At 41.4% G+C, this 16,988-nt stretch overlaps 1 protein-coding gene across 2 annotated transcripts; it reads right to left on the bottom strand.

Annotated features, from left to right (window-relative positions):
• Positions 1–3,257: 3,257 nt before the first annotated feature.
• Positions 3,258–10,244, bottom strand: LOC138371084 (uncharacterized). Of its 2 annotated transcripts, none has more exons than XR_011230287.1 (2): positions 4,403–10,238; positions 3,258–4,013 (listed from the first exon to the last, which is right to left on the bottom strand). XR_011230287.1 is itself a non-coding variant. In XM_069335742.1 (2 exons), the coding sequence occupies exon 2, from the start codon at positions 8,119–8,121 to the stop codon at positions 5,146–5,148; it is 2,976 nt and encodes a 991-aa protein (XP_069191843.1). In that variant the 5' UTR covers positions 8,122–9,387; positions 9,777–10,244; the 3' UTR covers positions 3,258–5,145. The 2 variants fall into 2 exon arrangements, 1 of the variants encoding a protein (XP_069191843.1); XM_069335742.1 differs by having other exon boundaries at positions 3,258–9,387; positions 9,777–10,244.
• Between the last annotated feature and the right edge of the window lie 6,744 nt (positions 10,245–16,988).

Here is a 16,988-nt window from a genome sequence, read left to right as displayed (position 1 = left end):
TGCAAGTATTTACTTCCTTAAAATTTTCTTAGATTAAGGACCTGCCCGAAACGCTGCGCGTGCTAGTGGCTTTACAAGACTGTAATTACCATATTTGTATCCTCACATTCCTTATGTACATTCTTGTATATGCATAAATAAACTGGTGTGAATTTCACTTTGCCTCCAGTCTCCAAAATTTTGTTGATGTTCCTTGGATATTGCTGCCCTCAGGCTGCTCAAAGGCAGTCCAAGTTGGTAATCAATTCCCTCTTTACGAGCAAAAGTCTTGGCTAACTCATCAGTTCTATCATGCATTAGGAGACCAATATGGGAAGGAATCCACAGGAGACAAACTCGGACTCCATCATTGATTATTTCACTATATTTGTGTCTAGCTTCAGAGATAAGCACGTCACAGTTATGCCTCAAGACACTTACAGACACAACTAGTGGGGAAGATTGGGCGAAAAGCACTCTGCTGGTTTGGTTTAGGAATGAGAATAATAAGACTGTTTGTCCATGACTTTGGAAGCTCCCCAGTTACATAGCTCATATTATACAATTCAAGCAAGGGATTCCCTGGAACTAGCAGAAGCATACGCAGTATGCCGTAAGTAACTCCATCCTCCCCCGGGTGATGTAGCTTTGCCGAAGCTAGATATACAGATATGCTTACATGCGCTATTTCACCATCCCTCTAATTAAAAGCAAGAGTGTGTGCGTTGGTTGGTAAGTGTAACTTCAAATGTATGGTCACTTTGTATATTTATATATCTGCTCAATAATATTAACTATCAGTTGTTTGTTCTTCTATTTGTTCTAGTTCTTTCAATATTACTATTAATAGTTAAATCTTTTTTTAAGTTCCTCATTGTATCCAACATCATTTTTTCAGATTTTTAAAACTGTCGATTATTATCCATTTTTTACCTTTTGTTCACTTAGATGTTAAATGAAACTGGTAACATCTATACACTCGAGAGATAAATGTGAGGGTTCATGTCACAGCCATACAGTTTATATGCGAAAGGTCTGTGGTCGCTGGCATACATATTAATTAGTAGGTCCAGAGATTGCATATTCAATTTATTTGATTTGTTTAAAATTATATATTTAGAGCACAAGTTTATTTCATTTTCCTTAATTTTTTGTTAATAAATAACATTGTCGTACTCTGTTTAATTATCTCATTATATTTAACTCCATTTTCTTCATTGTAAATTAAAATTAAAATGTAGAAAGTTTACATATTGTATGTAAGTTCTCACTGCATAAAAGTTTCTTACTTGTTTATCTTATGACATCTGCAACATTAACTATAGAACTGTAATTACAAGTTATGACTATTTTATATTAACCCATCTAACACCATCCACCTTATGGATGGAAGATTTGGCTGTAATAAATGGAGGCCAGTTAGTCAACGCTGTCCTAAGATTGGTATTACAATGGCTAATTAGTAATCACTTTCCCATATTAAGTACATAAATCCCTTTAAGGTAATAACCATTGGTAAAACTTTTATCCTGGGTAAAATAACTTATTTACATTAACGCTGTAAGTTAACAATGCACTGTACTTGTTTGATTAAAATGGCTTGAAGGTTAACATCCTGAGAATAACCTTGTATATTAAACTTAGTAAGTGTAACAAGGGTAAATGTAATAATGTGTAACTTCCAGAGAATAAGTCTAACAATGGGGCTATTACATTTTACATTAGTAAAAGTGCTACCTTGGGTAAAATGACAGTGTAATACTGTAACATTCCATGTGGTTAACATTTAATTGCCGGGAAGGGGGGGCGCCAGACGGCCCCCCCCCCTGTTAGATTAAGCACTTACCCAAAACTATGTGGCTTTGCAATAATTGTAAGAACACCACTGTTATGTACTCTGACAAATCCAATGTACCTTCTTGTATATAACACAAACAAATATGTAAATAAATAAATATTGAACTGATAAATTTAATGAACTTTGTATGAGAAGGAATAGATAGTAATTTCTTTGGAAGAACAATATTGGATGAGAAGGGAGGATAGTAATTTACAGGATCCCCGAGATCCTCATGAAATGAATTGTTTGTGTATTTGCTATTTGTACCCATAGGCTCAAGCTGTTAGCTCTTGGATTCCGCCTTTCTAACCATCTGCTTTCTAATGTACTGACTCCCGACCTAATTTTCTCTCTTATCTAGTATTACACACACACATTCCCAGGATAAAGACTCAGAGAATCTGATTCCTTTCACATCACTAATCTGATGACTTTCTGCTCACTTAGAAAGTCCTCTGTCATATATGGTGCAATAAACCCATCTGGCCTTGTTGCTTTCTATTGATAATAACTTTAGTCTCCACAAACATGTGTGCTTGGGTATCATTTAAGAGACATTCTTAATGGTTCAACTATAGACGAATGTGACAGAAATGCTACTGGATTTTTGTGGTCTCAATTCCTACCTGATCTGAAATGTTAATTAAAATGTTTTACTGGTTACTGGTACAGTAGTAGTTCTGCTTAGAGCTAGCTATACGCTACTAATTCCATTTGAATACTATAATTCTAAAACATATTTTCATGCACTCAAAAGATCTTGAATTTATCAAGCTAGGAGTGAATGTAAACAATCTTCAAGGAATGAGTAAGGGGTGCAAAATAAATTACTAATCACAGGATATGACACTATGATATTCGTGCTCTACTTTGGGGTAAATAAAATACATTATTATTATTTTCAGAATATATACTTTAATGACAAATATTTGAAAATATATTTAAAGTTGAAATATTTATCTTTAAAAAAGATAAAACCTCCTTGCATTACACAAGTATTGATGAAATATGACATATTTACCGACTATAATGATGGCATTGAATGTAGTGTTCATGTGTCCGGTATTATAGACTGTGGGTTGGTTGGTGTTGTCGTCGTTGATCCTTCTCTACGGACAACCCAACCCACAGCTCGGCAGAGTGCTTATACTAGGAGATCACCCTTGGCGCTTCTGGCTCTTGGAGAGGGGCTCAACGTCACACGTTCAGGGGATGCGGCTCCAACACTTAGCCTCGTTGTCACGTGCACACACCCACTCGAGCCGCTGTGACTCCCCACTCTCTCCTTATGAGATATGATCTCCTCAATCCCCCTATGACTTACTAGTATTACCTCCTACCCTGTCCACAGCAGTGGTTCATGGTTCTTTCTCTCTCTCTCTCTCTCCTTCTTTACTACCTCCTGGGAAGCCTCACTAGGACAAGGGCAAACACCAGCAAATTGTGACACATTTACTGAACAAAGCACATACACGATACATACACACATATAATAATAATGAATCCTATACTCTATAATATCACAATCAGGTTGCACTCCAATACCATCAGAACTCTATTATCAGCTTATCAAGTGGTATCCTATCTCCTGGTTCACCACCTGATACTATTAACCTCCTCAAGTTGGTCAAGCCTACACACTGTTGCACCATCAGCAAGATAACATATATATATAGAAAATCAGCATTTGAATGCAATAACATATACCAGTATAAATGTTCATTGATACTTCAGTATAAAAAACTCCTTGACATAAGGATGCCAACAGTCACTCACCTCTCACTGCGTCTTGCACGCTAATGACAACCAAACACTATCAACTCCCTACTAGTAATCCACCAGAACTTCCCCTTCCACCTCTGGAAGTTCACAACCCTAATATCCTTAGGTTCTTCCGGGCTTCACTACCAGGATCCTCTGCAGCTCCTCCAGGCTGCTATCATGAAGTTTCCTTGTGCAACTACGGTGCTTCACCCTTCTGTTAGGTTCTTCCACAGCTCTCTTGGCTGCTACACCATGAAGTTTCCTCGAGTAACTATGGTGCTTCACCACCTCTACAGAAGCACGTGACACTCCTCTTCACTGCTGCTTCTCCTCACAGCTCGAGGTCCTCTGCTCCACTACCTTGGAGTCTCATCAGCTACATCCTCTGCTGGCTTCGAAGTTCTCAGCAACTTCTTCCCCAAAGACAAACCTGCAACCCATCGACGTTCCAATAAAATGTTCCCCTTTAACACATAAACAAAAATAACCACACAATATGCTTGCCTCAAACCTCTATCTGTTCTCTACATACAGTGAGAGTGGACTCCCCCGTTTTGGGCGGGTCCATACTCCACCTCGCCTGGCGGCGGCGTCCTCACTCGCTGGGAGGGTCTTCCTCCATCCGGAGCCGGCTCCCTCAGTCGTCCGCCAGCGCTCAGAGGGGGAGGACGTCGCTCCGTGTTCCTCCCTCTCCACTCTCTTATTTCAGGCTTTCTGCCTTATTAAAACATGTCTAACTTATAAATAAACATCGCTACTGTCGCTGGGCACACGACCAACTACAAACAATCACTATGAACTGGCGTTTATCGTGCTTACCACAGATTAATTGGTCGAGGGCGCTTTCCCTCTGACGGCGTCTGGTCAGGGCGCTCCACACAGCCCACAATAATGCTTCTGGGCGATTTAATATCTGCTCGTCGACCAGGACTTGAGACCACAACGTTCCCAGCTCGATTCCACAACTGGTACGTCCGCACACTTCTCTTCTCTTCGAGATATATCACTAGGGGTTCCCTTCTGACGGGAGCTCAAACGGAGCGCGGCTTCCCCCTGCGATGTCTGGCACTCAAGTGAGGTCAAGGTCCTCCGGAAGCGAGCCTCACGCCTCCAGCAAAATGTCCACATCTCCTAGCCAGTCATTTATCTATTTCCTTACTTACTGCCCATAATCTTAAATTGTTTTACATATCCAACCAGCCATTTTTCATATGGGTTACCACCTCAATATTTGCTAGACCTTCTAGTTAGGTCAGGCTTGCTGAATAACTCTCAAGGAGGGAGACTCGTTTCTCCTGTAGGCTGAGATCATAACACTCCCCTCCCCTTATTTTTGAGAGTTATTCCAGTGGCAAAGCTCGGGATAATACATCCGCCACCACGCTGTCTCGTTCTTCACCCCATATACTCTCTTAGGAGTCTACAAATAATTCGTTGCACCTTGCAACATCCGGCTCACAACTCTCCAGAAACATGGTCTTCTCACAAACGATTTGACTTCTCTGGCACCTCTTGGCTAGGCTGTCCTCCTTGGACGCCTGCAATCCATTGGCCCACTCTACTTACTGTCTCCACCCTCCGTTTCCTCGTCTTCTCTTCACGTCCAGAGTCAGACATCTACTGTCTGTACCTCCTCTGTCGTCTTCACTCTTCCATCTACTGCCATTATACTTTCGTCTCCTGTCATCATACTTCACTCCCTCGTCTTCACCGACGATCCTCCCTTGCGTCTCCACATTTATCCAAGATCTCATCCTGTCTGACTTCCATCGAGTCCTCGGCTTTCTTCTATTCCTCCATGCTTGTATCATCTTACTCTTCCCACACTTTTCACTTCTATACAACTCCATTTCTTCTCCTTCAACTCTTCTTCGTTCCCTAAAAGTTTCTTCGAGCACTGCACTACATCCAACAGCACTCGACCATACATGTCGCTTTGCCTCTCCCAGAGTGCTCGTAAGCATCTCTTCACACATACTGTCTCTTCTCCTTTCATTTTCCCGGCTATTACTCTTCTTCACTATCTTTTCTTCACGTTTCCTGTGGAACATGTCAACTCTTGACATCTCCCACAACTTAACTCTACTACCCAAATGCCTCTGTGCTCGTGGACAACTTGACGCTCTACTCTCGTCCTCTGTATGTCCACATCCTTCCTCATTCCTACTCAGCACAGTTGCATTCACCTTCCGACTCTTAATTTCAGCAGTCTGGGCTCTACTCAGGTCAACTCTCTTCACAGTATTCTTCTTCGGCTGGGCCATCTTCACTTTCGACCTCACCGAGACTTCATTTTTCTGGGCTGGACCTTCATCAAACAGCCACGCTATATCTACGTCGATATCTTCCACTGGCTGAATCGACACTGTCTCACCTTCTCCAGTGTCTTCCTCGTCGGCCAACTCTGCCTTCGTCACTACCGAGACAGGGTACTCAATGGCTTGGCGGTCTCCTGACTCATCTCCTCGGATGTCAGTCAGGTTCACACTCTCAGGTGTTCCACACGTGCAGTGGCCTTCTGGGCACTCCTCTGGCACAGTCTCCGCTATGACTCTTGGCAACACCTTTGTCCCGCACAAGTCATTCCCCAAGATCACTTGGACTCCTGGAATAGGTATGTCGGGGCACACTCCCAACATCACCTCTGCCGACACATATTCCGACCTTAGCTGGACAGTACAAACGGGCATGTCACTCTCAGACAATATCCCATATACTCTCATCTTACTCCTGCCAGCTAACCGTCGATCATTCCCAATCAGGCTTCTCGCAATCAAGCTCTGATTAGCTCCGGTATCTCTTAAGATACCAACTTCTACCTCAGGTTGGCCTCTTATCCTGATCCAACCTTTGCTCATGAACGGCCTATACCTCTCGTTCACTAAATTCGCTCTCTGTGGTTTGTCTCGGAACACATTAGTATATTTACTTCCGGGGTCACACATGGCCAGGGTCACAACTCTCTTGCCCTGTCTACAATCTCGCATCACGTGACCCAATCCGTTACAATTGTAACATCTCATCTGGGAAAAGTCTCTTCTATATGTACCAGAGTAGCTCTGACTCTGCCCACTCACATGAGAATTCCTCGGGCCAGGTACACTACTTGCACTCTGTGGGGTTCTACTGGACTCTTGATTTCCAGGATAACGATTAGTTTCTTGTTTAGCTCCTCCATCTTCACTTTCAGACGAAGTGCGCGACCTACTCTTCTGAGTTTTAGGGTACTTACTTTTATCTGCCCATTTATCAAAATTATTCTCACCCCAGACTCTTCTGGGTCTTTCATAATTTCTTCCTCCCCAGATTCCATTGGGTCTGCCATTGCTGCATCTCGCCTCACTTCTCACTCTGTTCTCCCTCAAGCTCTTGTATGCTTCAGTAATCATATCCGCCCTATCTGCGGCATCTTTCACCTCCATTATCCCTGCTTCTTGGATCTTGAACTTTGTTTCGGGATGCATCATCTCCAAGAACTTTTCCATGACCATCAGTTGCTTCAGGTCAGCATAAGATCCAACTCCAGCAGCCTCAATCCACTTCTGGAATCGTCTTTCCAGATCTCTTGCTGTCTCAGCAAACGTACATGCTCCAACTTTGATCATTTCTCTGAAGCGCTTCCTATAAGCTTCTGGGGTTAACTGAAACGAGCGCAATATGCTGCTCTTTACTGTGGCGTAATCCTGGCACTCTTCCAGCGACAATTGGGTGTATGCCTCCCTGGCTGCACCGGTCAATCTTAACTGGACCAGCTGGGCCCATTCCTCCTGTGGCCACTTTTTGATGCTGGCTACTTTCTCAAAATGCTCGAAGAAGCTCTCTGCCTCTTCGGGAACAAACAAGGGAATGTCCTTCTCCCTAACCCTAACATCTGGTGGGTGTGATACCTGGGTGGTGCTCTCTGGCAACCCATGTTCAATCCTTTGCTCAGCCAAGGTTCTATTCGCTTCTATCTGCATTTGTTTTGTTCTCTCTTTTTCTTTTTCGACCTGGGCTTTTTCTTTTTCGACCTGGGCTTTTTCTTTTTCTTTCTCTTGTTCCAACTCCAGTTCTCTTATTCTGGTTTTCTCTTTTTCTTTCTCCACCTCTAGTCTCGCTCTCTCTACTTCCAGCCTGGTTTTCTCTTTTTCCTTCTCGGCTTCATTTTTCATCTGGAGTTCTAATTTCATCTTTTCCAGCTGGAACTGTCTCTCCTTGTCCTCACGCTGCATCTGGAGCTCTAACTGGAATCTCTCCAAGCTCCTATTCCGGCTACTCCTGCTACTGCGGCTACTCTTGCTGCTCCTACTCGATCCCTGGGATCTCACGTCATCCTGCCCATCATCCTCCTTTCTACTTTCAGCTCCTTCCTGGGCTCCTTGTTCTGCCGCTTCACTTCTGGCTCTCAACTGCCTCAGGATCTCATCCTTCATCCCAGCTACTTTAGATGCTTTCAACCTGATGCCACATTTTTCTGCTATTTGTTTCAATTGATCCCTCGTGCAACCTTCCAAGTCCTCAGGCTTGCCTGACTCCACAAATGCTTGCACCTTATCCATCTTTGTCCTGTGAGTCTTCCCAAGAGAGAGAGTATACACCTGCGGTCACACAGTTTATCTCAGCAGGGGTGTACAAATCCACTCTTGGACAGGGTGTGGGTGTGTCAGTTCACTCTCCCGGACACAGGCCCCCAATTTATTATAGACTGTGGGTTGGTTGGTGTTGTCGTCGTTGATCCTTCTCTACGGACAACCCAACCCACAGCTCGGCAGAGTGCTTATACTAGGAGATCACCCTTGGCGCTTCTGGCTCTTGGAGAGGGGCTCAACGTCACACGTTCAGGGGATGCGGCTCCAACACTTAGCCTCGTTGTCACGTGCACACACCCACTCGAGCCGCTGTGACTCCCCACTCTCTCCTTATGAGATATGATCTCCTCAATCCCCCTATGACTTACTAGTATTACCTCCTACCCTGTCCACAGCAGTGGTTCATGGTTCTTTCTCTCTCTCTCTCTCCTTCTTTACTACCTCCTGGGAAGCCTCACTAGGACAAGGGCAAACACCAGCAAATTGTGACACATTTACTGAACAAAGCACATACACGATACATACACACATATAATAATAATGAATCCTATACTCTATAATATCACAATCAGGTTGCACTCCAATACCATCAGAACTCTATTATCAGCTTATCAAGTGGTATCCTATCTCCTGGTTCACCACCTGATACTATTAACCTCCTCAAGTTGGTCAAGCCTACACACTGTTGCACCATCAGCAAGATAACATATATATATAGAAAATCAGCATTTGAATGCAATAACATATACCAGTATAAATGTTCATTGATACTTCAGTATAAAAAACTCCTTGACATAAGGATGCCAACAGTCACTCACCTCTCACTGCGTCTTGCACGCTAATGACAACCAAACACTATCAACTCCCTACTAGTAATCCACCAGAACTTCCCCTTCCACCTCTGGAAGTTCACAACCCTAATATCCTTAGGTTCTTCCGGGCTTCACTACCAGGATCCTCTGCAGCTCCTCCAGGCTGCTATCATGAAGTTTCCTTGTGCAACTACGGTGCTTCACCCTTCTGTTAGGTTCTTCCACAGCTCTCTTGGCTGCTACACCATGAAGTTTCCTCGAGTAACTATGGTGCTTCACCACCTCTACAGAAGCACGTGACACTCCTCTTCACTGCTGCTTCTCCTCACAGCTCGAGGTCCTCTGCTCCACTACCTTGGAGTCTCATCAGCTACATCCTCTGCTGGCTTCGAAGTTCTCAGCAACTTCTTCCCCAAAGACAAACCTGCAACCCATCGACGTTCCAATAAAATGTTCCCCTTTAACACATAAACAAAAATAACCACACAATATGCTTGCCTCAAACCTCTATCTGTTCTCTACATACAGTGAGAGTGGACTCCCCCGTTTTGGGCGGGTCCATACTCCACCTCGCCTGGCGGCGGCGTCCTCACTCGCTGGGAGGGTCTTCCTCCATCCGGAGCCGGCTCCCTCAGTCGTCCGCCAGCGCTCAGAGGGGGAGGACGTCGCTCCGTGTTCCTCCCTCTCCACTCTCTTATTTCAGGCTTTCTGCCTTATTAAAACATGTCTAACTTATAAATAAACATCGCTACTGTCGCTGGGCACACGACCAACTACAAACAATCACTATGAACTGGCGTTTATCGTGCTTACCACAGATTAATTGGTCGAGGGCGCTTTCCCTCTGACGGCGTCTGGTCAGGGCGCTCCACACAGCCCACAATAATGCTTCTGGGCGATTTAATATCTGCTCGTCGACCAGGACTTGAGACCACAACGTTCCCAGCTCGATTCCACAACTGGTACGTCCGCACACTTCTCTTCTCTTCGAGATATATCACTAGGGGTTCCCTTCTGACGGGAGCTCAAACGGAGCGCGGCTTCCCCCTGCGATGTCTGGCACTCAAGTGAGGTCAAGGTCCTCCGGAAGCGAGCCTCACGCCTCCAGCAAAATGTCCACATCTCCTAGCCAGTCATTTATCTATTTCCTTACTTACTGCCCATAATCTTAAATTGTTTTACATATCCAACCAGCCATTTTTCATATGGGTTACCACCTCAATATTTGCTAGACCTTCTAGTTAGGTCAGGCTTGCTGAATAACTCTCAAGGAGGGAGACTCGTTTCTCCTGTAGGCTGAGATCATAACACCGGATACCGGCGATTATGTAGTATTTATTAAAAAATATAATGCCTTTCACATAAATTATATATATTACTTGAAATGTATTTACAGTAATGTCTACATCTCTGCCTTTCTTCTGACATATAAATCTTGAAGGTTAATTAGCATATATATGCATGTTAATTAGACAATTGATTTGCTGGTGTGTAGCTCTCCACACACCCAGAGCGGGTCCATGTATTTTCCCAAAGCTATATCCATAGTTACCTAGTGCTACTCCGGCCTTCTAGCATTACACAAGTAATGAAGATATATGACATATTTACCCCCTATAATGATGTTATTGAATGTATTATTAATATAAATACATGTTAATTACACAATTGATTGGCTAATGTGTACGGCTCTACACACACACCCAGAGCGAGTCCATGTATTTACCCAAAAGCTACCCCTAGCTACCTAATCATACCCCAAAATTTCCTTGCATTATATAAGTAATGAAGAAATACGTCATATTTATCTATTATAAGGTTGGTATGTAATATAGAATTTGGTAAAACAGGGTTTTACTCTGAACTAATCTCTGGATACGTAAATAAGTACATAGTAGTTCAAGTAGCGAACGCATACCAGCAAATAATCATCAGCATCTATATAACAAAACTGTTGTCCCATGGAGTTAATTTCTCTTCCAGACACCTATTTTTCAATACAATCTCAATATTTTCTGGCTATTTATGCTAAATATTATTTTAACTATGCATTATTGTAGTTTATACCATTATTTCAATATGTGACAATTTGAGCAGAGAAGTGCGTCGTGTACACAGGAGGCTGATATGCCAGCAAACACTCTCCAGGCAACAATCTGTCTTGGATAAGTCGCTCCACAACATTGACGCTTGGATCGTCGACTTGATTTGGCGTCACCAGCTCTTTATTTTCGTCTAATTTCTTTATAAAAAGATACTTTTTCAAATTAAAATTATCTTTTTTTCGTGTTGTACGTTCAGCACCAACATTATAATGAGTAAATGTATCATATTTATTCATTATTGCCAGGAAGCTTTCTGAAGCTTGTGTAAGCTTGTGGTAATGAGACGGACCCTCCACATTTAATCAGTGAGTCAGCTGCAGTTAGATCCTGGGAGACCTCCAGACCCTCTAACTCCTCATGACCCACAGACTCCTAACAGACACAATCGTCCACAACGGACAGCCACACAGAAGTGCAAGCAAAATCTGAACTTATATTATCAATCCAATGGAGAGGACAATACAATACAATACAATACAATACAATTTTATTTAGGTAAGGTACATACATACAATAAATATTTACAAGGATTGTTTGACTTATAGGTAGAGCTAGTACATACAATGCCTAAAGCCACTATTACGCAAAGCGTTTCGGGCATGATAAACTTAAATGACAAGCTTAATACTAATTGAGCATAATGAGTAGAATGAAAACAAGAAATGAAAACATAGATGAAAAAGCAGCACAAATACAATTATGTCGACAAACAGCGCTCTTTAAAGAAAAAAAACAGACATTGGTTGACAATAGAAGGGTAAGGTAGGTTACAGGATGTAACAGTAAATGAATACAGTAAATGAATACATAAGTTTACTATTGTCCATAGTATTAGACTCTGTGCCAGTTCTCTCCCTCTGGAAGATATGGGAAATTTTACTCACCATATCTATATTTTTATCTAAGAAATGTATTATTTCTATATCATATCTAAATCATAGAATCATAGCAGATTCATTATACATCTTGATCCTAGATGACAATGCCACTATGATCACGTATACCATAGGGGCCCTATAGGTGCCACCTTGACTTTGTTCATGATCTCTCAAAAATCCAGAAGCTTCTAGAAGAATTCTTAATTGAAAAACTATTGGAACGAATTAATTCGACATCCGGTAGGGATTATATCGAATCCTTAATAAGAATCAGTAGTACTATTAAGCGATCCATCTAATTACCACAAGCTACACAAGCTTCACCAAGATGCCTGGCAATACGTTAGTAATGAATAAATATGATATATTTACTCATTATAATGTTGGTGTTGAATGTACAACACGAATAAACATAATTTTAATCTGAAAAAGTATCTTTTTATAAAGAAATTAGACAAAAATAAAGAGGTGGTGATGCCAAATTAAGTCGACGATCCAAGCGTCGGTTAGGTTAGGTTAGGTTTGGTTTGACTAAGTTAGGTTAGGTTAGATTAGGTTAGGTAAGACCAGCCTAACCTAACATATCACATTTATTCATTACTAACATATTGCCAGGAAGCTTTGTGAAGCTTGTGGTAATTAGACGGACCCCTATCAAGTAGTACTCAAAGTCTTTAAATCCTATATCTAATTATATTATAATCACATCTTATCTCAATCATATGTCTAGACAGTAAAAATAATCAATCAATATTCATTGAAAGCTACTCCTCTCAAGGGAGTAGGAGGAGCCAACTCAGGGCAAAGCGAGCTACGGGAGCGCCCCGGGCGAGAACGCGTTAGGTTAGGAGAACGGGTTAGGTTAGGATAGGTTAGGTTAGGTTAGGTTAGGTTAGGTCAGCCTAACCTAACATATCATATTTATTCATTACTAACATATTGCCAGGAAGCTTTCTGAAGCTTGTGTAGCTTGTGGTAATTAGACGGACCCGTTTGTTCGGTCCGTCTAATTACCACAAGCTTCAGAAAGCTTCCTGGCAATACGTTAGTAATGAATAAATATGATATATTTACTCATTATAATGTTGGTGCTGAATGTACAACCCGAAAAAACATAATTTTAATCTGAAAAAGTATCTTTTTATAAAGAAATTAGGCGAAAATAAAAAGCTGGTGACGCCAAATCAAGTCGACGATCCAAGCGTCGGTTAGGTTAGGGTTTTTTTTTTTTTTTTTTTTTTTTGAGAAATATACAAGAGTTGTTACATTCTTGTACAGCCACTAGTATGCATAGCGTTTCGGGCAGGTCCCTGGAATACGATCCCCGCCGCGAAGAATCGTTGTTACAACCAAGTACACATTTTACTGTTGCGTTAAACAGAGGCTACATTTAAGGATTTGCGCCCAGTAAATCCTCCCCGGCCAGGATACGAACCCATGACAAAGCGCTCGCGGAACGCCAGGCGAGTATCTTACCACTACACCACGGAGACTGTTTGGCTTGGTTAAGTTAGGTTAGGTTAGGTTAGGATAGGTTAGGTTAGGTTAGGTCAGCCTAACCTAACATATCATATTTATTCATTACTAACGTATTGCCAGGAAGCTTTCTGAAGCTTGTGTAGCTTGTGGTAGCTTGTGATAATTAGACGGACCCCGTTTGTTGACAAAACAGTGAACAAGGGTACCTTAGCGAACATTACCGAATTATCTTTATCACCAGTGGTTACTCTCTAGAACTGGGGGAGTACCTGGACAATATCTACAAGGAAAATTCGTAGAACATTTATATCTAATAAGTGTACAGTGGAGCACACAAAGTGACTCTGTCTCCACCTCCATCCTCATCTTTCTGCAACTGCAATTAAGGACAATCACATAGATACACTACTAGAATATCATACAGCAAAGCTGTGATATAAAATATATCGTGCCTAAACTTGCGACAAGAGAGTTATCCAGTCTGGCACACCTTGTCAGACAGGTACCCTGGTAGTCAGAGAAGTATATTGATGTTATTTAGTATATTAATTGGCAAATTGTATGCTTGTGTAACTTTAATATATTAAATGAGTCTGTCTGTCGGTTATAGAGTGAGGCCACCCTCATATTTCAGTAAGTTTATTAATATTGTAGTGCAGCAGTTGAATTTTTAAGCACCAAAAATCATAAGTGTCCATTGTGTGAGAAAAGATTCAGTCACTGTAAATATAACTTGATGAGTGTCCATTGTGTGGGAAAAGATTCAATCAGGTTGACTCTACCTCTTCATATAAATTGAATATAAATATATCTCCATATATACTTGATTATTTAAATTAAGTTAACAATTGCTTGCTTAGTTATCTTTAATTTGTTATAAGTTCATTTAATTGAATATAATTTCTAGTACTTAGACTATATATATATATATAGTCTCCGTGGTGTAGTGGTAAGACACTCGCCTGGCGTTCCGCGAGCACTATGTCATGGGTTCGTATCCTGGCTGGGGAGGATTTACTGGGCGCAAATCCTTAATTGTAGCCTCTGTTTAACGCAACAGTAAAATGTGTACTTGGATGAAAAAACGATTCTTCGCAGCTGGGATCGTATTCCAGGGACCTGCCCAAAACGCTATGTGTACTAGTGGCTGTACAAGAATGTAACAACTCTTGTATATATCTCAAAAAAAAAATATTTAAGGTCATTTATCATACTTCTACAACTTAAATTGTTGTTTATAGTATAAGAATATATTGGCTGTTAATAGTTATGGTGCTAGGCTAGACTATGTATATGTTTGAATCTCTGATTTAAACAGAACCAGTCTTCGGTCATAGAATTGAATTTATTAAACCTTATCCTTGTATAAAATACAGGCTAACGTGAGATGCCTGTCGGCAGGTGGACTGTGGATCTTCAATCAACCTATCAACTAATTCACCCCACCTGCCCCTTACAGCCCACAATCTGTCATTAGAAAAAGAGGATCTAGGATTTACGACCCTAGCTAGAGACTTTAGTTGAATTAATTTGCAGTCAGTAAATTTTAATTTAGTTCAGTACAAGTCCCTGGTAGTTCTCCTCTCATATCAATCCCAGCAGGATTTTCCCACAACACTTACCTGCCATTGGATTTTTTTTTTGGTTTTCCTACAGGGTTTGAGGAGTGGTTAGAAGGCGCCTTTCATGCCAAGGACGACCAAAGCGTTGTCGTCTCTTCAATTTCTAGTATGTGGTTTGGTCAGCTTAAATACTTTCTATAATCAACAGTACCAAATTCTACTATATAACTGAACAAAATGTCTATGTATGTTCAATGGTCCACATAATTACAAAAAGAAATATCTAAACAGGAGGATGGGTTGTAAATACACACCCTCGCCATTGCTGAAGGGAAATAATTACGGACAAAAAAAATTTAATAGTAAAATAGTGAGAATTTGAGTCATCTTAAACTACTACTGTTAATCCTATGCCCTATTTCACACTGATGTTATGAAAAAGGCATAGGGGTGTTTATAATTGCTAAAGGTATCATCTCATGCTACAGACAAGATGGGTCCCATGCATTTTTGTATGCGACTTGCCCCTTTGAATGGACAAATAAATAATCACCACTATTCTCTCAATTGTGTAGATAAAAACACATATTTCCCTTCATTGTTCTCATCTACACAACTATTCTCTCAATTGTGTAGATAAAAACATATTTACCTTCATTGTTTTCAAATAAGATCTCTTCAATAAACAATATTATTAATTTTCCTAGCATTTTCTTATTTGTTGTTGATGGCATGGTAAAGTTAACTCCAAGTAATTCTCTATGAGATAAACAAATCTTATTTTGCAAATTTTTTAATTAAAAAACTTCCACATAATACAATCAATAACATTGTGATTACCAATTCATATACATAAGCGTTCAGTTATTAGACACTAATAATCAAAAGTAAAAATCAAACTACAAAAGCAATGTCTATAGTTCACAGCCACAACTTTTTACATCAATGCTGTTCATGTAGTCTGTACTACTATCAATGTTACCAACGCTTCTGCTATTGATATCTCTATTAATCTCATTGCTGCTTACGTCACTATATATAACCATATTTTTGAGTGAAGAGTTTCTCCATGCAAAAATTTCAGCCTGTAACTCGGGCAAGCGACTGTAGGAGGAGCCGTTGTCCAGAGGGCACCGCGTGAATGGGTCGGTCGGAGACACCAGCAGCGGGTGGATCAGCGTTGATTCGTCCACCACCATCTTGGACCAATGCAACAACACCGGTGACTTCATAACTGCCCGTGTCAAGCTGTCGATGAACTTCTCCGGGCAGTCCTCACTTGACTTGTCATGCCGTACTAGAAAGTAGTCGAAGCAGAATCCCCACTTTGCTACCTGCTTCTTAAGGGAAGACAGGAGCTGAGCGTGGTTAAGGCATAGAACGTGAAAATAGACGAGTTGTGTGTAATTGATAATAGTTCGTAAATATCATCCCACTGAGTGAAGAGCGAAAAGAGGCTGCTACCAGCTTTATGTCGTAACGTCGGAGTCGTTGCAACTAAAGAAGATGTAATAGCAACAAGGGAAGCTGCAGCGGTCTCAGCCAAGCCAGGAACTTCATAAGCAGTCATTGTGTATTGTGTAACCACCAACTGCTCAAATAAGGAAATAATGTCCAAGAACGACGAAATAGTTTCAACAACATCTAAATTGCTGAGGTAATTCACTCGCGATGCTTCTGCATGTTGCCCCAATAGCTGCCCAATGTGGTTAAAAAAGGATGCTTCTGGTCCAGTCTTCAGACTGGTCACCTGTTGCACGGCTGCAGCTACATCTGAACGTGTATGACCATATTCATTAAGTTTCTCCAAAACCTTGATGAAAGGGTATGCAAGGTTCATCTCTAAGCCATTTTGCTCCAGGTGATGCAACTCCATGTACAGGCTATTGATGACCAATCCCTCAACAACTTGCATTCCGGAGATAGCGTCCAGCAGGAACGTGTCGGGATACATGCAAATGAATCGAAGCATTTCTAGACGCAGGTATAGGTTGGGACACA

Source organism: Procambarus clarkii, chromosome 34 (assembly GCF_040958095.1).
Source record: "Procambarus clarkii isolate CNS0578487 chromosome 34, FALCON_Pclarkii_2.0, whole genome shotgun sequence".
NCBI lineage: Eukaryota > Metazoa > Arthropoda > Malacostraca > Decapoda > Cambaridae > Procambarus > Procambarus clarkii.
The sequence above is the reverse complement of the archived record's forward strand: the minus strand, read 5'-3'. Positions and strand labels throughout refer to the sequence as shown.

Bases quoted from the DNA above. Each gene is read 5' to 3' on its own strand.
- LOC138371084 (XM_069335742.1), bottom strand. From the start codon at position 8,121: ATGGATAAGGTGCAAGCATTTGTGGAGTCAGGCAAGCCTGAGGACTTG.